We start from the raw sequence: 22,246 nt of genomic DNA, 5'->3' as shown, positions 1-22,246 counted from the left end.
AGGGTAACTCAAATGGATAGCCATCTAGATTCATTATTACATAGTCTTGTCTGTTGTCCATTTATGCCTTTTTATGTTGACATTTGCTTGTTGTTGTTTTTTTTTGTTTGTTTCTTTACACCTTATTCTGTTTTTGTTTAACAATTTTATTTCAATTATTCCTTTTTTTATGAGTTTTGAATTTTTCCTTTTTTTCATTTTCTTTATCTCTCCCATCTTTTTATATTTTTGTTCCTCACCCCTCCCTTCCTCATCCTCCTCGTCCTCTGCTCCCCCCTTCCTTCCTGTCCTATTCCCTTCACCAGAACCCTCAGCTCCCCCTCAAGAAATTAAGTGCCGCACCACCAGCTCCACCAGCCTGTTGGTAAGTTGGAGCCCTCCACCACTGGAGAGTCAGAATGGTGACCTGACGGGGTATAGGGTGCTCTACCAGGTGGTTGGCCCATCAGAAGGGGCTGGTGACAACACGGATCTCATAGAGGAGCCAATGGTGCCTCCAACTGAAGAGCAGGTGTTGCTTCAGCGACTTGAGAAGTGGACCCAGTACCGTATCACTGTGTCTGCCTCCACTATGATTGGGTCAGGCCCTGAGAGTGAGGCCCTGATCTGTCGGACAGATGAAGACGGTATGTGAATCTTCATCAAGAGATAAAGTCATTATTTGTTTGTTTCATTGACAGTGTTCCTTTGACAGATTGTCTTTCAGATGTATACCAGGCTTTTAGTTCTAAATAACATGATTAAATGCAGCTGCATGAACTATTTGATTTGCAACATTCTAAATATTGTGGCACACTTAGTAAATCCACTACGTAGCTTTTCACTAACTAAATGTAATTTATAATGGCTTCTACAATAGATAGAACACATTTATCTTTAGCCTTTTAAAAGTATCCCATTGCTCAGCTGAGTGCCATAAGCAATTACTGTATCACTGATATTCGGTGCAAAGCCATATCTGTCCATGCATTTATGATCATAACAGACTGCAACCTGGAGGTTAAAGATGTATAAATATCTTTAAGGTTCGAGCAGAATCTACCTGACTGGAAACTTAGGTTAATGAAACAGAATGAACATTGCTCTCACTGTGCTCGGTAATTACTGTTGTAATGCCCTTAAGTGTGCAACTCAGGCCACTAAAAACACTCAGAATGCCACAGGCTGTCATTGTTTGAGCGTAAACCAAGCTGTTAAATTGAGTAGGCATGCCCGGGTGAATGTCACTGGAAAGAAAGGACAACTTCTTTGCACATTGATGGATTTTTCTTAATTTCCACTCCTTTTTGTTTTGTTCCAGTTCAGCACAACAAAATGTTTGATGGGGAAGAAAAGAAAAGTCAAGATGCTTGCAGAAAACACTCACTTATGACAGAACAAAACATAAACGTGATATGGCTGAGTTGGATAGCAACATCTAAATGACAAACTAAGAAGTGAAGATGTGAGCATGTCACGGCACGTCTTAGTGACTGATGAACAACTCACACTGTCTTCTGTTCTCCATAATCCTTTTTACATCCATTACCACAGCTTTTTAAGGAATTTTCTGACAGTGATGTAAACCGCGCTCAGCACAAGATGAGCTTCAGTGTATGTTTAAAACATACCAGTATTAGAAAGATCTGAATCTGCGGTGAAAGCTAATAGCTATAACACATTTTCTGGTGTCATTACAATGAGAGCATGTGACAGAAGTGTCTGTTGAAGAAATAAGAGCCAGAGTTAACAGGTATCAAAGACTGGTAGTAAACAGGATTGGTGCAAAATTGAGGGGAGATGAGGTTGTGATTTAGGGGGTGAAGAATGCCACTCAAAGTGTTTGTGGAGGAGCAAAACGAAGCAGTTTGAGAGGAATAGTTTAATTCATGGCACATCCATCTTGGTAAGGGACATTCCATGCCACCCCAGATAGCCTGGAGGCAAGGCTTGCCATAAAGGTCGTCATTATGACTGAAAGGCAAGGCTCCCCACAGTCAGACACAAAATGAAAGGGTGGAAGTGACATGAGACATTGGTGATGCAGCGTGTGGGTGTGATAGGAGATGTGCTATAGTGAGACGACTGGCACTGGTGTGTGTTTGTTGTTTTTAATTCCTCTACCATTCTTGCCAATTGTATATTTAATACATTTTGCATGTATATAAGTGGGCAAGAGTGTTTTTTTTGGGGGGGGGGGTATGAAACATTTTCTCTTTCCATCAGAAAATGATGGATCAGAATGACAACTCATCTACAGTATGTTCCAATCACTGTTTTCTTTTATTCCTTAGTTCCGGGGGCTCCACCGAGGCGGGTCGAGGTGGAGGTCCTCAACTCTACTGCAATTAAGGTGATGTGGCGCTCCCTAATCCCAGGCAAGCAGAACGGTCAGATCCGTGGCTACCAGGTTCACTATGTACGTGTGGAAAATGGCGAGTCACGGGGCCTGCCGCTCATCAAGGATGTCATGCTTGCTGATGCCCAGGTATGACATTCTCATAGTTTCTCCATTATTGACATGTGACATAAGAAAAATTCCAGCTCAGAGTAAACTCTTTTTTTTTCTCATACAGACTATAAATTGCATACTTAACCGTCACTGTTGTGGCCGTGCCAATATCACTGGTGTATGGGAAGAAATGTTGGTCCTCTTCCCTCTCCCTTTTATTTCATAATACTGTAATATTCTTGTTGCCTCAGCCCACAACAAGCACTACAATCAAAGTTCCCCTCATCTTTTTCTCTTCCCTTTGCATTCATGACTCTGATTAAGATATCCTGCTTTTAAGGCAAGGATTGTCTCAAATGGAAACACTTGAAAAGAAATTCTGAATTTGTTATTATGGGCATAAGTGGAGGGATACAATTGTCATCAGAATGTTTAACCAAAGATCAGCCAATAACTTACAAAATATCCGTCAACATAGTTCTAGAGAGATCCAAGAAAAGTGTAATAATTCTGTTCAGAAACAGTCATTCAGAAATTACACCCTGGAAGCAATAGCAACATTAAAACAAAAAACTTTTTTTTTAAAACACAGTCTGTATGCAGTGTTATATATATATATATATATATATATATATACTGGGGAGGAAGGAATGAAAAGCATTACATCAAATTTTTGGCCTTAATGAATTCAAGACCTCTTACAAATTACTTCATCTTGTAGTCAACATAATGCTGGGGTAAATATCTATTATGTTGTATATAAATTTCTAAAGCAATCATATCATCAAATCACGTAAAGCTTCACCTTAGTGTTATTACTGGCTTTAGTTATCAATGAAAGCTCTTCGGGCCTATTGGCAGACCTATACCACTCTCCTGTTTCTGTTTCCTCTCTAAAGCTTCAAGCAGCTTTTTTTTCTCCTGACCACCCAAAAGTAGTGACCTATTTTTACTATCCACTCTTTGCCCCCAAACCTCTAATGCCCCTCTTTCAAGACAATCCAATTTCTTCCATTACTTCTTTCTTTTTCTTTAAAAAAAATATTGCTCTCTTCTCTTTCTCTCCTGCACTCTCCTCTTTGGCGGGGGGGTTAGTGGGAAACGGACGATATCGCTGAATATGTGAGTATGAAGTTTAACCTGTGTGCTTTGTGTGCTTGAAACAGCGGCTATTGCATCAACCTGGTTGGATTCACAGTTTTCATGTCCCCTCTTGTCTTTATTTATGTTTGGACAGCAAAGTGGCACAAAGGCTTCACTTCAGCTTTCTGGCCAGTCACTCTTCACACTATATGCCACTAAGGAAAATAGGGCAAATTTCTGTTGCCAGTGAGCTTGTACAAAAGATTGGCTGATGCAATAACCACTGGCCACTGTGTGTGGAATGCTAATGCTAGTTGAAACTTGCTGCGTGTTGAAACAGCATTTTTTTTTCCTGTGCTGTGATAATGTGTGTACTTCTATTTTCTTTTTCCAAATTTTTGTTGGTTTGATTTTAGTATGTATACTTTAATTTCAGATGTGGTGACTTGCTGTGCTGCATTAAGTTCTATATACCTATTAAGACCTTTACTTTGCAGAATGTCTCTGTTAATCCTCATCACATCTCTGATAGCCATTCACATTTTTTTTTCAACAAAATGTGCCCTTGCTTTAAACCCAGATGTGAAGCCTCTGTCCATTTGTGCTACATGAATAGCTAGTCAAGTGCAAGACAGTACTTATAGCTCATTTACCTTTATTGACTTCCCCCATCCCTATGCCAACCCGCCTGTTAAAAACCTCATTCTGCATTCGTTCAAACCAGCTCCCTTGAACGATTCATTAGAATTGATCGGAAGCCTCTCTTTGAAGAGGACTCAAGGAAACTTAATGGCTTAGGTAAAAACTGCCAGCGAAAGGGCAGGATGTATTCAGCCTGCATTTATCAAAGTTAAGTTGCTGATTGGAATATTGCTTAAGGAATAGGGAAGGAACACTTTGTATTTACATACATGATGTCCCTCCTCCGCCTCAGCAACTCTTAAGGATTTACGTAATGGAAAGGCCTACTATTACACAGGGGTAAACGTTACATTTAATGCATGTCTCAAGAAAATAATAAAGAGACTCGTAGATTTATATTCAGCACATGGCAGTCATAGCTGCACAAAGTGGAGTCAAATCATAAAAAATTAAAAAACACATTTTGACATTTTCCCTTTTCCTATCCCTTCCATGTGTTTTTTCATAGGAAATGGTCATTGGAGGACTCAAGTCAGATACTACTTACTCCATCACGGTCGCAGCATACACCACCAAGGGGGATGGAGCTCGAAGCAAACCCAAACTGGTGGTGACCAAAGGGGCTGGTCAGTACAGAGATGACTCATTTGTTTGTTCATTTAGTCAAGAAACGTTTGTTCATGCAGCTATAAATGGCATTTTCTTTCAGCCTGTAACTTAAGGGTGCTTTGCCTGGGGCTTCTTCATCATTCTGACCCATCTGTTACTGCTAGGTTCTGCTGCTTCAGCTGCTTCTGTATTTGATCAACAGTACTGTTATGAACCTCTGAGTCAAGTTGGTGTATTTACTGATCAAAAAAATCTCAAATGTATGAAAAGCAGATATAAACAACTGTGAGAATTTATGACATTTGGAATAAGTTTATAAGTCTTCATTCAAAAGTTAAGTCAAGCCTTTTATTAGCTGCTGCATTTTATGTTCGACACGTCTTAGGCTAAGTGCGTGTTGACTTATATCAGTGTTGCCTTTATGATTTGAAGACTATCCACAGATTTTTTGAGATCATGGGCTTAATGCTTTTATGAGAGCAGATGAAATAAAAACGACCCATCAGAAAACTTGAACAAAAATTAATTAGCATATTACAAACAGTTAAAAATCTATAGCGACCTAACACATTAGGTTCTCAATCTAAAAAATTATGAAATATTATTATAAATAAATGTATTATTTAGTGTTTTTAGTGTGGACAATACTGTAACTCTGTAAATATAATGTTAATTGAAATGAATAGATAAAAGAAATTAATTCAAAAGTCTTATTTTGGCTGTCAGAAATTTTGAATAGCTTGCATTATTCATATAACGTACCCCTCTCTTTTAATCTTTTAGTCATAAACAGTTTTAGTCGATAAATTAAACTCTGTTGCCTTTCCTCATTGTAATTTTTTGCAGTCAAGGATACTGAGGGGTTCATATGTGCAAGCTTCTAAAAGTTGCTAGTATCCCATTGCAAAGAGCAGCCCTAATCATGTAATTTGGATATATAGTGATTTTTTATTTTTTTTTTATCATGATTTTGGTTGAGTGAGAAATCTTTATTGTATTGGCCCTGTAAAAGCTATTCCTCTCCTAATGGGCCATGTTAAAGTAGTTGTAGATTTATCATAACATTTCCCACCTTGCCACTAAGTGCCCTCCATGAACCCCTGGCACATGCGCAAAGGTTTTCCAACTGTAAGTTGGCTACACTGAAAGAAGAAAAGAGGAAAAAAAATTCAGTGGGAGGAAAATTTGACCTTTAAGCTTAAAAAAGGTCGTCCTCTGCTCTCCACATGTCCTTCAATATTTTGAGCCCCCGGGGATATGCAGTAATCACAGCTTTAACTATGGGTTCTTTTTTTTTCTTGCAGTAAATCTTACATCCATGGTGACTTGATTAAAAGTTTTCACTTTTCATCTCATCCTGTGCACAGAGATGTTATGTTTGTGTTTACAGTGTATGTATGAGTGTACATGATTGGCGAGCACAAGAGAGGAGTTAATGAGAAAAAAAACCTGATTGCCCCTTTTTCAGTCAAGCTGAGTGAATGTCAACAGCAAGCTGTTAATGCTGAGGCCTGATGGGAAACGTGCCGGGAGTCCCACAAGGAGGGATTGAACCAGGGTCAGCCCTGAAATGGACATAGGGGGAGGGATGGGGAGGAGGTTTGGAAATCAAAAGAGGGTGATTTGGCAGAGTGCAAAGGGAGAAGGGAAGAAATGAGGAAAGAATAAGGGAGCGTGTGTCGGTGGAGGGTGAAACGGAGGAGAAGAGGAGAGAGACAATCAAGGTGTCCAGCAATCCCAGAAACACTTGTGTACACACAGAAACCTACACACTCTCACACACTAATATTGCAGCCTCCTCATATCCCTGTTGGACCCTCTTTGCAGCTGATTGCTCCCTGTCCCTAGTCACCTTCATCATCCCTCATTCACTCATTTTTCATCCCCTCACCATGCCCCTCGTACTCTCATCATCACCCTGAAGCACCACACACATACAAACAGCATGTTCCACCTCCCCACCCAACACCAATCTGCTGCCTCAGTGCCCCTGATCCTTCTCCCTCAGAACGCATTAGACCACAGTTTTAAATTCACAAATAATAAAACTGTTCGCAGGCTACAAAAGCTGTGAAGAATAGGGTAGCCTGTTGATTTTAGAAGTCAAACACAGAGATGGAAAATGGAGAATATACTCTTGGAATCATCAAAGGATAATTATCTCTGATTTCATTTCCTTGATTAACAGTGAGCATGAAGGCAGAGTGGGCTTTTAAATGACACCAAGCTGAGTTGTAGTGTGTAGCCAAGTAGTATTAGGAGAATTTGTCTCACCCAACATGCGGCTTTCCATTACAGGCAAAAGCTCTGCTGAAAAACTATCTCTAACCATCCACCCCCATATTCTACTAGCAACAGAGAGAAAACCATTAGCTAACAGAAATGAATAATAAGGGAAGAGGAATAAGACTGTATGGAGTGGATTGCTTTGTGTGTGTTTTCAATCCATGCACATATACACGGATACACTCGTGCAATGATATGATTCCACTGAGAGTTCTGCTGCCTCAGACTAATGTTAGCTTCTCCAAATTACTTTAAGTCCATACTGGGCAACAGGCCAAATACTTCTGTGTGCAGCTGGAATTGTGATATAGAAGATGAAGCTGGCTGAAAACCATCTTGCATAAGATGCAAACAGGGAAGGAGGGAAAGGCTCAAAGGTCCGATGTTTGTTTTTGAAGAATTTTAATTGATGTAGTGTAACATTTAAGCTTGGGGTGCATAGTGGTGAAGAAAGAAAATCCTTCCATAATTTCAGCAGCTTAAGATAATGATGAAATGTATGTTACACAGTTGACTAGAGTTAATCATTTGTATTCAGCTTATTCAGCTTTTTAAATTCATGCTGAGAAAGCTGCAGACCCAGTTTCTCGACCCAGTTGGAAAGCTTTTAGAATCACAAATATACACAGATTGTCAATCTTCTCACCGGTCTCATGTAGACACACAAAATTAAATTCAGGCAGGTAAACAAACTGAAAAGTGTTTCATTACCTGCTCAATGTTACTGATCCAGTCAACAGCTCTAGGGGCTCACTAAGGGTAATGGGGACTAGGGAGTTCCCTGAAGAACTACTTACCTTCAAGAGCATGTTATTCTCGTTGCATTTGCACCGCAGATAAGAACACTGATGTCACATAACAGCCTTCCGGCAGTTTGTAGACGGGTCAAAATCATGCAAGTCCTCCAGTACGTTTGGTCTCTTAATAAATGCTGTGATATGGTTCATTTCCTTGCTCCTTTGTTTGATATTTTTCAAAGCTAATGTTCAGAACAGTTTTTTTATCAGTGTTTTTTGTAATGGTTGATGCCAATGCTGCATTCATATGCTCATCAAATCACCGTGCTGTATGTATGTATGTAAGTTTCTGGACCAATCACTGCACAGTGCACATCAAGAATGGTTTCCCTTATGCTGAAAGAATATTTTCTCCAGTGTAGAAGCCTAGAAAGACCCTACAACCAGTGGTGTGTCTGCATGGCAGGAACTTAGGAGAAGCACTTCCTTAAAAATTAAAGTTCCTGTGGTCTGAAATCATCTCATATATATATGTCTCACAAATATTTGTCAGTATTTTGTCCTAAAACTGCCTTTTATTTCTAAGAAAGCAGAGTGATAGATGATTGAGTCAAGTTAGAATTTATTTACAGAGAAATGGGTCTCATCAGCCACACTCATCTCTCGGTAAGCTTTGACAGCCCCTTGAGAACTGAGGGCTTTTCTTAACTCCTACTGCCTCCATCTGAGTAATGGGTCCTTAAAAGAGGGGTTCAGATTAGACGTGTCATCTGCAAGAGCAGCTAAACTGGGCCGCTCTGAAGAATGGGGACTGGACCCCATGAGTAGATCATCCATTTTACAAAAGATGTTCACAGCTGAAAGAGGCACTGTTCTTTGCTTAGATTTTTAGTGATGCTTTGCAGTACTGAAAGTATTTTGGCTGGTGCTAGCATGGATCATGAAATGATAATGGGCACAGTGATCACTCTAGAATTTATAAGCCATAACGATCTTCCACATCTTTTTGTAAAACAACCTGACAAACTGAGTTTAACTAATAAATTGATTAAATTAAGACTATTACTATGACTTTAGTTTGAGTAATCATTTTAATATTTATCATAGCCACTAAGAGGACCTGAATACTTATGAGCTACATTGAAATATTTAGAAATATAATGCATTCATGCATCCTGATTCATGCACTTTGGCTGCTCCATCTTGCTTTGTAGCTTAAGGAGGATGTTGATATCATTGACAAAACTGGTCCATAATCATGATATAAGCAGTATCATTCTCATTCAAGTCAAAAGCACAAAAATTAAGATGTGTTTTTTTTGTTTGTTTATTTGTTTTTTTTGTCTTTGTCTGTACAGTGCCTGGTCCACCCTATCTGTCCGTGGGTCAAGACTCAAAGACATCAGCTGTTGTTCATTGGGATCCTCCAGATCTGACCAATGGCATGGATCTGCAAGGATACCGGCTCCAGTTTGGTCGAAAAGATCTTCCCCCTTTGGCCACTTTGGAATTCACTCCCCAAAAGAGGCAGTACTCTGTGGGCAACATTCACAGGGGGGCCACTTATATTTTTAAAATCTCAGCCAAGAGCAGAGGGGGCTTTGGGGAAGAAGCTGTGGCAGAACTCACCATGCCTGAGAATACGCCAGGGGGATACCCTCAAATTATTGAGGGCTCCAATGTAACATGCTGCTCAGTGCAACTGTCCTGGTCTCCACCCGTGCTGGCAGAAAGGAATGGGGTCATCACAGAGTACACTTTGGCCTATAAAGAAGCAGGCACAAGAGAAGCACCAGAAGAACTCCACTTGCCTCCCAGCCTATCCAGCTATGTGCTCAACAGCCTCAAACCAAACTCGGCATATGATGTGAAAATTCGTGCACACACCAGTGTAGGTCCTGGGCCCTACAGCCCGCCTATCCAGTATCGGACGGTGGCCATTGATCCATCAGGTAGGGCTTGCCTGTTTCTTTTCCAACCAAGTGGCAGGGGTTGGAAATTGGCTAAAAACAATCTGCGATGACACATAAATGAAAATCAGCCCCAACCACTCTTTCAGCCACCTCCACCTCTCCTCAAAATGAGGAAAGATTGATATTTTAATTGCTTGCCATGGGATACTCACTTCACTAACCCAAACCAGGTAAAGCGCAAGTCAGTAAGTCATAGTCAGTCAGTAAAAGAAAGAGGAGATCAACTTAGAATTTGAAGGTAAGTGTTTTCTGGTCAGACACTCCTGTCAGTCTTTGCAGCCCTTTGCCAAGCACTTTCACGCGACTATTGCCATCTCACATCCCCAGTTTTCAAACAAGGTAGGAGCTCAGTCAAATCCAGTCACTCCAAGAGTATGTTAAGCCTATTCTAAGATTATATTAAATCAGATTTTGGTTTAACTTACTTTAAGTTTGTTTATATGTTTTGGGAAATTGTTCCCTTCCCAACTCCTTTCCTCTACTGAATCTTCGTCCCCCTCCCCCCTGTCCCTAAACAGGACAGCTTGTGGCATGGCATTCCACAGATGCACTGCTGAGGACTGTTGGCATGTTGTGTTTTGGGTCTGTCTCTTTGCCCATGTGGCAGCACGTTGGCAGTGCCAACTCAAACTTGTAAGAACAGTTGGCATCGGGTTTACGTGGGTCAGTTGCTAATCGTCAAGTGGTCATGGTTCAAAGTCAGTGGTGAGATGGGTTGGCACTGCCCACGATGGCTAGCAAAGGTCACACCCTTGTGCTTCATGGGTTTGTTGTCCATGAGTCTTATGTGCTGTGTGTCTTAACCAATGGCCTTGCCCTTCTCACAGCCAATCACAGCTCACAGATGCATTCACTCTTCAACCCAGAAGAAAGTTGCAGGGGAAGAAAATGTTGTTTTATGAGCCCAAAGGATCTTCATTTGTTTTCCTTTCTCTGGTCTCTATATCTGATACTTTGACCTAAGATGCATTCTTTGTTTTCCTTTCTTTTTGTCCATTCAACAGATGTTCCAAAGAATTTCACGGTAAAGTGGGCCACAAAGACCACAGTAGTTCTTGCATGGAAGTTTTCTAAAAGCACATCTCCATACAAATGCACGGTGAGTTCACTTTTTGAGGAGAAAAAAAGAACTGTCAGCTGAGTTATGTTTTAAATTGAAAGTATTCTGAAAGTATGGAATCAAAATGACTTGAAATCAGTTTCAGTTCAATTTGAAATTGGAAATGATTGGATCACAATTTTTTTGTCATTTCTCTTTGATTGATTTCCTCTCTTAGTCACATTTAGAATGCATATCCATTCCTTGGTTGCACCTTCCATCTTACCATTCCAATCTTTCCATAGATCTGTTGTCCTTTGAATTCAATTTCTGAATAATCTATAACTCTAGATTGAGTACAACCGACAGAAGATGGATGTGGATGCCAGGCAAATGAGGGTCTACATCACAGGACTAAGACACAACACCACTTACGAGTTCAGGGTGACCTGCCAAGAAAGCATGGATGGTGGGCCACGGCATCGCGTAGTGGCCCGGACTGCACCACTCATCCTAGTCAAGAAACCCAAGCTGGATATCTACGCTGAGCCAGACAGCATGCTCACCATGTCCTTCTCACCAGTAAATAGCAAGGACATCAAGTGAGTACCATGACACCCAGTTTCTGAAGAGTATAAGTAGTTTAAATTGATCACATCTCAAGATGTTTGAGATCAGGTGGGAGATGAGTTGAAATACCGAACCAAATTTGCTGTGGCATATCTACAGATTCCTGAGAAAGACCCCTTGCAAGTACTTACAGGTGACATACAATATCAATTGAATATGATACATACTTTTGTGCTTTTTTTCAATTTTCAGGAGCTTCTATGTGGTAGTGGTGCCACTTAAGATGTCTTCAGGAACCGTTAAAAACCTAAAAAACCCTGATGAGATGGATATGGAAGAGGTTAGATCTTTTAATCTTGCACATTAATCATGGCTCTGCATCAAATGGAATAAAGTGCACCGTAGGTATGTAGTAGCATATGCGAGCTGTAACGTGAACATCATGTAGCAGAAATGGGGGCACACAACGCAGACTTATCTGCATCTCAGTAATGCTAATTTATCCTCCTAAGCATGCAGAAGAGAGAATTACACAGTCTTCTTCGACTCTTCCCATAGCTCGGGGTCACCTTGAGTGCCAGATCAACAGCAGCCATCCCGATTGGATTTGGGATTACACACATTCCCTCTGCTTAGTGTTTGCCTCTGTCTGCAATTAGGGATGAATGAGAGGCCTTGGATTTTTCTTTTTCTTCACGTATTTGGTAGCTTTTTTAATACGCAATTTTTTCTTTGATTTTGATGAGTTCACTCAAAGTGTTTATGAGTCACCTACTTTAAAACCTCAAGTAATTACGCACAAGAAAATGTAACATGGGCTTCCTGAAACCGACTATATCCATCTAGATGTCCTCATAATTAAAACTGAAGAGTTTGACATTATATTGATTTTTTTATTAGTGTTTACAAATACTGCAAATTATAAAAAACAGCATTCAAAAACATTACTAGGTCAGACCTAATTGTTCTTTAGATCTAGTCCTAATTGATTTAAGACTTTTTTAAAGATATTCAGAAATTGCAGTAACTAATAAGCATGCTGAAGTGAGCACAGAAGTAAAACATTTCCTTGTACATTGAGCAGCTGTTGCGAGAGCTGATCCCGAAGCGTCGTTCTCGCCGTCAGCTGGCTCAGCTGGATCAGAGGGACCCCTACATCACAGCCTGCTTCAGGCAGCTTCCTTCCAGCTTCATGGTGGGATCTGACCACCTCCACAGCACCTGTGAGAATAAGCCTCTGAAACCTGGTCAAGAGTACGTCTTCTTCTTAATGGCTGAACTCAATACCACTGCAGGGGTGAGTTTACGACCCTGCTCAGCTAAGACTTGTCAAATTCAGCTCTCTCCATCTCATTGTTGTCTTCTTTAATTTCATGAATATAATTCCAACTCATTGAACTTCTGTCGGTATTATCCTGTTCGAATTGCTCCAACACTTACATTTGTCTAACACGAGTTTTGTCTGCAACTGAACCCAGTTCACTGAACTCTATTCACCTCTCGCATACGCCACACCACAACATTGATTGTTTCTTATGCGCTATTCTAAATTCTGTATGATTTTTTTCCAATTTGTTTTCATTCAGAAAATGTTTGCAACCAGCCCGTACACCGACACTGTGATGACTCCGGAGCTGGTGGTTGACCCTTTGCCAGTTGAGTCCGGTGATGGACTCATATGGGTGGTGGGCCCTGTCCTGGCTGTGGTCTTCATCATCTGCATTGTCATCGCCATTCTTCTATATAAGAAGTGAGTTGGCTTTAGAACAGCTGTATATTTTTTATCAACATATATATATATATATGAATTATAAACCGTTCAACCTCAAATGGTAGAAAATATTTCTCATGCTTTGGCTTAGTTGTCAAGAGTTTAAAGTTTTTTTTATGGGTTACCAGTTTAACAACCTTGCATCGTGAAAACTATTTATCTTCTCATCCTTTTTACTGCAACCATATCATTTGGATGCGTAATAAATTGAAACTGGTTTATTTTATTGTTGATACCTGACCAAGCCATGGGCCTGCACGAGCTTTAACTGCGGTCCGTGTTTTTCTGTGAATTAGGGTAAATTGGCAGTAAAATTATGCAACCACACAGGAGTTTCTCATCATTTGATGTTGAACCATTTTTTTTTTTGTTGTGTAACCAGGGAATTGGATCATGGGAAATAATTGCATGCTCAAATGCATAGTAGCATGCTCAAACAGGAGTATTTTTTGTGTTCATGGCAGCATTACATTGAAAGACTCAGTGACATTGTTGCATGTAAATGTGTAAGAGGCCTTGTTCTGGACAAAAACATGGCTGTGGGAAGTGAGGTGGTTGGATAAAGAAAAAATGATGAGATTCTTTGAGATGATGCTCAATAACTTGACTACCAAGGTACGAATAATCAGCAGCATTTCTTTATTTTCAGAGATAATGATTTCAAATAATACTTATTAATTCTTAAAGCAGATGTTTAAATCTGTTTCAGTGTAGTTTAAGTAGGTTATTCGTTGTTTGAATCATTATATTCTGCAACCGATAATTGATGGCTTTTATTTGAAGCCTGGCAAAACTTTCAGGAACAGGTGGGACATGCATACAAGGTCAATATGTAATTCTTGTTTTACAATTCAGTGTGTCCCTTAGCTTTAGTGACTAAAGGTCAGAACTGAACAGTGAATGTAAGATGCAGTCCCTATGTACCGGGGGAGAACCTTGAATTATCTGAAGGGGGGCAGGGCTCGTGTGAGCAACACATGTGCAGCGTGCTGCTGTCAGGTGATCCCTTGCTGTCTGACCTCGCCTTACCTACGTCTTGGTGGTTGGGGAGAGTAACATCTCTCTTTGGATCTCTCTTTTTTTTTCTTCTTCTTCTTCTCTTTCTCTTCACCTCAATCCCCCCACTCCCACTCCAATCTCTCCCTGGTGAATAGTGTTTCCCTGGTCTGCCCTTGGCCCTGACATTTTCCTTCCCCATTTGTATCTGTACCCCGTGCACACACATACATACATTCACAAATGCATGTGCTTCATTGAATCCTCACTTATTCTCACTGACTGACACAAGCGCAGACACACACGCACACACCTCCTCCAAATGCTGATGAGCTTTATCTCGTTTTTTGCGAGCCCAGCAGTGACCCCTGTGAATTTTAAACTGCTCTCTATTGATTTATCTCTCTTCTTGCCTCCCCCTCTCCCTTTCTCCTTGTGTGTTGTGTTTTTACCATCTTTACATATTTATTTGGCTCCTATTGCTTTCTCTGGAAACAGCAAACCAGACAGGTAAGGTGTAGTTTTACTTAGATTCAGTGGGATTTATAAGAGAAGACAAAATAGCCCAAACAAAAAACTAAACAAAAGTAAGATCTTTAAATAATTAGTGGGATCTGAAGGAGCACAGCTCCAGTTGTTGATTTGATGTCATTTTGAACTTTTTAAACCCTCTGAGCTACCTGTTCGTTGAAACAATTGAGTTATGAGTGAGAGTCGGAAATGTTTCATCTGAATAATCGCTCGCTTATTCTATGTTTTTGTTGTATGTCTCTCCCTCTCTCTGCTCTTTGTTTGTCTTACTGTCCAGCCGCAAAAGAAAAGAGTCAGAGCCACGCACAAAATGTCTGCTGAACAATGCAGACATTACCCCCCACCACCCTACAGACCCCGTGGAGATGAGACGCATCAACTTCCAAACTGCAGGTACAGGACTGACTCACAACACTTACGTATTCTGTAATATAAACAATCCAACTGTAGAATTCAATAAATTCCGTCATATAAGTACACTTAGGCTGTAGTTTTTATTAGGAAAGAGTTACATAAACCATAACGGAGACTGCAATAGAGATTGCTGTTTCAGTGGCTTTAACAGACTACATAGTTTTTAAGACTCTTTTCATCGTTTAAATCGTCTTCTTTTTTGGAACCTAATGTAATGTAAAGTTAATTTCACAAATTAAATTAATATAAAGTAGCATCAACACAGAATAACAAGTTACTTCTGAAAACAACTATTGATATATAAAACAGTATTTATGTATGTGAGTCAGCAAATTAAGATGAATTTATGAATTATATATATATGTGTGTAAATTGACACACATGCAGAAAGCTACATAATGTTATATGTGTACTGCAGCATTGTTTCTGTCCATTGAGTGCTCTCATATCACATTGTTTGATTATTTGCCTTCACCACTGCCTGCAGGCCATATTTATGCGTTATGCCATGTCCCTGTGTAACTATTAACCATTGATGACGAACAAATTGTTAGAAGTTATGGTGCTTGTTGGACTGGATTCAAATCCCATTTTGTTGCTCTGGATTTACATGCTTTCATTTTTGTCTTTCTTTCTTTCTGATCTTCATCCAAGCTAAAGTGTGGTGTTAGCAACAGAGCACATTACATCCTGCACGCATTCTCTAAGGCCTCATTGGCTGAAGCTTGTCTGAGATCTTCCTCCTGCCTCCTTTGCAGACCCATTTTTCTATAAGGCTATTTTTCTGATGTCGAGCCTCCTGTGGTTTGGCTACATTCGCATCAACAGTTTGTTCACTTGTTGTGTTTCTTGTATAGTACATCTATAGTATATACAGTATATATCTAGTACATCGATTCCATATTATTTTACTCGACAAAGATGCGCTTACTCATTCAAATATATTTTTTCTTGCCTGCTCAGGCAAAATTGCAAGAAAAGCAAATTAATAAAGAAGAAAATATTCCAGAGATGGGTAAAAAAGCACCCATCTTTTTTTTCAGACTCTTGCACTTCTGTCTCCTAGCCTAGTTGTCTTTCAGCCATCCATCTGTCATCCACGGCCAGTCTCTGCATCATACAAAGGCTCAGATTTCAAAATAGTGAATTTCTCTCCTGTTTCTCTGGGAACCCAGTCATGCTGCCTTGAGTTTTTTTTTTCTTTTCCCGGGAAAAACAGACTTCTTTACATGAGAGAGAAGAAATGCTGGGATGAAAGGAAGGCTCCAACTCAAACCCTCTTATGCAGAATATATGGAGCTGCATTTCACCACCCTCATCTTTATGATGTTTGTTTTTAAGGAGCTATATAGGTGATTCTGTAATAATACAATGACTATTCTTTCCAGTTGTCCATTTTTACTTCCAATGCTTTCCACCTTCTTCTCACTTGTCCTCCATTCATCCTAATATTTGAAGCTCTTGTTACAATCTCTTGCTTCTTTAACATAACACTCAGCACTACATGTAGAGACTTCTCTTTATATATGACAAGTGTTCTCATTTAGCAGCCTTGTCGTTGTTCCGCAGAATTGGATGCAGTCATTATCTCTACACCCCGGGAATTTAATTTGAATGGACATTTTAGCCCAATTAAGTGGGCCGGCGAGCATTTGTGAACATCCCCATCAGCTAATAGCGACCATTGTTCAAATGAGCATACTCACGGTGCAGTTATCCAAGGTTTCTCCAAGCCAGCAGAGCATATGCTGCATCGGCTATGTGTGCTCAATGACCTCTAGTGCTGAAGAACATAAGATATGGCTTCGATTATGTTTCTAAAGCAGCATGTTCGGGAAAGTGTGTACACTGATTGTGTGCGTGTGCTTGGGCATTCAGGCTTTAAAGCCCATAGGTGATGTGAGGGCCGCACAATGACATTCCAAAACTCCTTGGGGCAGAGAGTGTCTAGTTTTGTTATTATCTTCTCTGGTGCTCCGGGTTTAATTGGCAAATGGGGCCAAAGTAATGAAGCAGCACAACTCAGTAGAAATCTGCTCTCTATGTCCAACCAAGCCTTGCCCTTTTCATTTATTTTTTATTATTTCATTTTCTTACTCTTTATCTTTTTTTTTCCAACTCATCCTCTGAATGCAGCTAACAAGCTGATTCATTCTAAACAATGATTTACTCCAGTGTTTTTACAGTGTACTTATGTCGTGTAGGTTTTTTATTAATTCCTAGCCATACCTGATGGCGCAACTTGGGACCTAAATGTCAGTGGATAGCTTCCATGAAAATGTGGGCTTGGGTAGTAAATGGTTTGCACTTCCCATCCAAGATTTTAGTACATTGTAGAGGGTGTAGCAAGAGGAAATGTCTGACCAATAGAAGTATTGATGAGAGTTACTTCTATTGGATTCTGACATGCCAATCAACCGTCAGCCCCCCTCACCCCTCCCCCCTGCGCGTTCACAGGCTCGTGACTCGTGACTCGTTCATGTGTTTTGAAGGCGTGGTTTCGAGGGGTGGGCTGAAGGGAGAGGCAAGGTTGTGTATTTTCAAAAATATAGCTTGCAAGATCTCATACCCCACCTTTAATACATACTTTATACCAAACAAATTAATTGATTAAAAACGGATCAAGAGTTTGTTAAAACATCCATATGCAAACACATAACCTATCTTTGGATGCTCCCTATGTTTTTTCTTACTTGTATAAGAGTCTGCATCATTATTATTCATTCAAACATAAAAAACCCTCAAAGTAATGAGCAGGTGCAACTGGATTTTAATCATACATGTTATATTTTCTTGTTTTACGGTCTCCATCTCCGTTTCCCATCATTTTTACTGACTGATACAACATCACCTGCAGCACTTCACACCCCTACAATTCTGACAGAAGAAATTACTTCTTTATTGAGGCATGTAAAAATCAAATATTTTCTTTCAGACAGCATTGCACACTTGAAAATCCAACCGACACCAGCCAGTCACTCGCGTGTGTCAGCAACCCTCATGTTTCATGCTCAGATTAGAGCAGCGGCTATAACAACCATGCCCTCCCACTCGCAGTTCTGGCAAATCCCACACACACAGTATGCACTTACACACCAACAGAATCAGACATGCCTGTACCTCTTCCCTGCTGTGATGAATGACATTTTGAGACAGGGGATCAGAGCACCACCCGCTAGGCTTAATTAGTCATTGTCATAAATCAATTAGGGAGACAGGGATACTCAGTGTTTTCATCCCTTTGCTCTTGCTTCATGCCACTGGTTTGACATCTTCACACTAAGATGTCCATGAAATGTAAACTCACTTAATGCTGCAGTCGGCAGGTTTTCAAAATTGCGAGTCTAAAGTCGGAAAATTCGAACTGATACAACTTTCAGGTCCCTCCCCCAACCTCTAACAAGCTCCGAATCGCCCCCCAAACCCCTCCCCCTCTGTGGGCGAGGTTGTGCACGTGAGTTCACACCAGTGTGAGCGCACACAAGCTGGGGCAGACTCACGCTCAGCAGCATGTGCACAAGCTGTGATTGACAGGTAGGATTCCTCCACCCTAACTTGATTGGTTAAAAACAGCTGGGAGCGCTCGGTTTTTGCAAGCATGATTACAGGCTTCAGAGGGAGCTACAGATTTCGTTATTTTTTCTAAACAGCCTATTTAATATTCTACTTCCAGAATCCCATGACAGTTCAAGCTAATATGACTAAAAAAAAGTTGCCGACCGCAGCTTTAAAGCTTCGGACTGACACTAGCGTACCAGTTTCTATTGGTTTTTAACTGGAATCCTGAACTTTTTGGAAAAAATTACTCCTCTTAATTGTGCCCTCAAATAATCTCCCCATTTTTCACATACAGTATTACATATGTACAGGAGCAAAGTGCCACATCAAATATCAGTAGAAGGAATTAAAGCTGTCTTTTTTGCCTTACTTTTCAAGGCAGTCCTGTTGAATTGATTTCAGTGTTAGCCCTTGACTTCATTTGATGGGATGGTTGGCAACGTCCCACTAAATTTAATCTTCCAGCTACATGTCCAGTTAATATAGTCGCAGGGGTCCTTAAACACTTGGGGAGACCCAAGTCAACCCGGAAATAACACCCACTGCATGTGGCCTCAGAGGACCAATCCTCAAGAGAAGATAGGATTTTTGAGCCATCACCACACTAATCTGAGGTCTGACTCCCATCATCTCTGGCTCCACAGCTGTCAGCCAAGAATGCTGACACTTTTCCACACCTTTCACTCCCAGTGCATCAGCACCGAGCCACGGACAAAGAAACCTTTCAGAGTTAGTCAAAAGCAAAAATAAGCTTTTTATTCTCTTTTTCTCTCACTCCGACCTCTCAGTGGACCCTTCCAGAACCTTAGAGATATCAAGTCAATTTTCTAATCCCTGATCTCTAGAACTGTTGGTGTGGGGCTTGGCAGAGGGCAGTTCTCAGTTGACGCAAGAGAGGCTGACATCCATGGCCAACTGGTCTGCTTGTATCATGGGTATTAGCTGGTTGAAGGGAAAGTCGGGTCAGCTCTTAAAGGTTCACTTGACTTTTATATGTGTATCTGGAAAAGCTTGAAAAGCTTCTGTTTGAAGGCCTGAGTTAACTGGGGGTAATCTTTTTTGTTTCTAAGAAATTTGATGTTGCCTTTATGCTTCACCTCATGGCCTTTTATAATTTTGTATATTTTATTTTCTGTTGCATTGTAGCCATTTGAAACCACTGTCTCCTATGTTTACTGTTCTTTACAGATTCTGGTCTAAGCAGTCCTCAGAGTGAAGCAGATTTTGACCATGAAAGTTAGTCTCTATGGTTTTAGAGTTTGTGCACCAGCTTTATTTTTATATTTTGATTAATTTTTTTCTTTGTGTTTTAGCGTTTTTGAGCTCTGCTTGCCTCAATTTACAAATACATAACTTGCTTTTTTTCTCATGATGCAGCAAAATTCAAGCACTAATTGTGTTGGTTTCTCTTGGTACACTACACTTTTTTCCTTTTAAGTTGGATGCCAGTCACGATATTCACTTGGGCTGTTGGCTGTGCATTAACCCACTTTGCATAAATAACATGTACAATCACTTCTGCTGATGTTCAGATGCTTTAGAAGTGTGTTTTTTTTTTACAAGAGTATAATCTGTGTCATTCGTCTTTCCCAGCTCCCTGTTGTTGTTCTCCCTTCTCCTTCCTCCTCCTCCTCCTCCTCCTTCTCGTCTTTCACCACCACTGCTCCATTTCCATTCTGAACCAACGGGGTCTTTTCTGTGCTCTGAGATAACGAGCAGAATTAATTAAAGCAGTGCCAAACAATGGCTCAACATTTGATCACCCCCTCTTCCTGCAAAAGAATAATCCAAGAGCAATGCAGTTTCTCATTTTCCTCTTTCCCCTTTTTCCCCTCTTTATTTTCTTTGCTTACCCACGGATAGACTTCTTCCCTTTTATATGTAAATATGCATCATAAAATAGGCTATTGAAGAAACTAGCAAGGCTTATCAAAAATAATCATTTTATTTCTCAGGCACATTGACTGCAGATCGTGAGATTGGAAATGTGTAATTAGATGCTAGTTTATTTTTCTGTGTTCACTGATCACGTTGATTGCAGTGAAAAAATGGCAGCATGGATTGGAAAAATGTGTGGGGGGGTGTTAAATAGAGGGGTGAGATCTTAAGATTTGAGGTAGAGAATAACAATGTGTCCTTGCATCACTTCGCTCAGCTACAGGTCATTTTGGAAACATTTTTTTTCTATTCCTTGGATAAACATGGTGTGTGCTTTCAGTGCATGAATGAGTAAATGAATTAGACAAACCAGGTGCCTTGCTCTGGAGAGCAAAACAGTTTATTTTTGGAAAAGTACACCGAGAGAAATAGATGGATCAAGTTTTGTGGTGCAAATATTTCCAATTCCTATTTTTTAAATGATGATTGCAAAATGAGGCGTTCACCCCCTCCCCTTACAGTTTAACGTATATTTAAGTTTCTGAAAACAATCTACCAAATTCTGAAGTAGTATATAAACACTGCCTAACCCCCTGGAAGTGCTTCATGGAGCTGTGTAGAATTTGGTCTGATGTAGCAGCCACTTATACATGAAGATAGTAATACAGGCAAATAAATAAATGAAAAGGAAATGATGGAGTTTTAGTGCGTCTACAACTCATGCACACTCACCAATACACATAGCGGCCCACACAGAGTGAATTACACAACACAGACATTCTTTTTTAATTTGATTATAGGAAACTGACCAGTTTTAATGAGCAAGTTTTCCGCTTTGTTTTTCTGAATTCCAACATTAATAATTCTTGCCCTGAATAGTGCCTCCATGATCTTCATGCTTTGTTGGCTTATTGAGAAACTTGCGCATGAATATGAAGAGGCCTCCTATCACCTTATAAGGCTTTTCCTGATATCAAGATAATAAACTGAAGCAGAAATCCTACATGAGCTGTACAAGTAGAGGAAACCAATTAATCAGAATCAGTTCATTATGTAAATGATCCGTCAAGAGGGTCGTGGGTGTGTGTGGAATGACTTGCCGAGTAGCGTGTTAATGTAGTATGTCCATCCATGTCCAGAGGGTGTCACAGCATCCAGTGTCATCTCCATTTGTCTCATATATCATGAGCTTTGTAATCTTCATGTAATTTAGTGCAACACATTGTTCATTCAATGTAAAATAAATTACCATTACTAATGAAGACTGTCAAGACAGAGTTGGGGTGATCTTAAGTGCAACAAAAGCAACCAAAACATGGGTGACCCCTGTGACATTAGAGGGATATTAAGCACTGTCAATGAAGAAAAATTAAGGATGCTTAATGTGATTATGCCGATTTGCACACCCAATTAAGCCTGGATAAATTTATTGTGAAGGGTTGTCAAGATTTTGCTGACTTTTGACCTCAGTACTCAACGGGAAAAGAGGCCTCTTGATAAAAATACAAAAGCGTTATGTATTGCTAGCCCACATGCAGGGACAGAGGCACAATCCATGGCTGTTCCATATTCCATTACATGGCCTCAGCATTATGCTACTAAATGGATTAGTGACTGGAGTGCACAGCAGTGCTGATAATATTATGGCAAGAGCAACACAATATTCAGTGGATAGTAGAGCAAGCCCAAAGGGGGGGGGATCAGTTTTCCCCACCAAGTGGAAGGCTT

The 22,246-nt window shown here is 40.2% G+C and overlaps 1 protein-coding gene across 7 annotated transcripts in view; it reads left to right on the top strand.

Moving 5' to 3' along the window:
• The window catches only part of ptprsa (protein tyrosine phosphatase receptor type Sa), a 221,115-nt gene that overhangs the window by 168,241 nt on the left and 30,628 nt on the right, over positions 1-22,246 (top strand). For 2 of the 7 annotated variants that reach the window (XM_075485596.1, XM_075485597.1), the window contains 12 exons: positions 306-626; positions 2,274-2,467; positions 3,527-3,553; positions 4,665-4,782; positions 9,147-9,740; positions 10,766-10,860; positions 11,152-11,402; positions 11,623-11,710; positions 12,455-12,667; positions 12,957-13,120; positions 14,946-15,061; positions 19,829-19,876. In XM_075485596.1, coding sequence (XP_075341711.1) covers positions 306-626; positions 2,274-2,467; positions 3,527-3,553; positions 4,665-4,782; positions 9,147-9,740; positions 10,766-10,860; positions 11,152-11,402; positions 11,623-11,710; positions 12,455-12,667; positions 12,957-13,120; positions 14,946-15,061; positions 19,829-19,876 — 2,229 coding nt within the window. The remainder of the gene's footprint in view (positions 1-305; positions 627-2,273; positions 2,468-3,526; positions 3,554-4,664; positions 4,783-9,146; positions 9,741-10,765; positions 10,861-11,151; positions 11,403-11,622; positions 11,711-12,454; positions 12,668-12,956; positions 13,121-14,945; positions 15,062-19,828; positions 19,877-22,246) is intronic. The other 5 variants (XM_075485598.1, XM_075485599.1, XM_075485601.1 and 2 more) reach the window with 5 other exon arrangements.

The sequence above is a fragment of the Odontesthes bonariensis genome, chromosome 15 (assembly GCF_027942865.1).
Source record: "Odontesthes bonariensis isolate fOdoBon6 chromosome 15, fOdoBon6.hap1, whole genome shotgun sequence".
NCBI classification, from domain to species: Eukaryota; Metazoa; Chordata; class Actinopteri; order Atheriniformes; family Atherinopsidae; genus Odontesthes; species Odontesthes bonariensis.
The sequence above is the reverse complement of the archived record's forward strand: the minus strand, read 5'-3'. Positions and strand labels throughout refer to the sequence as shown.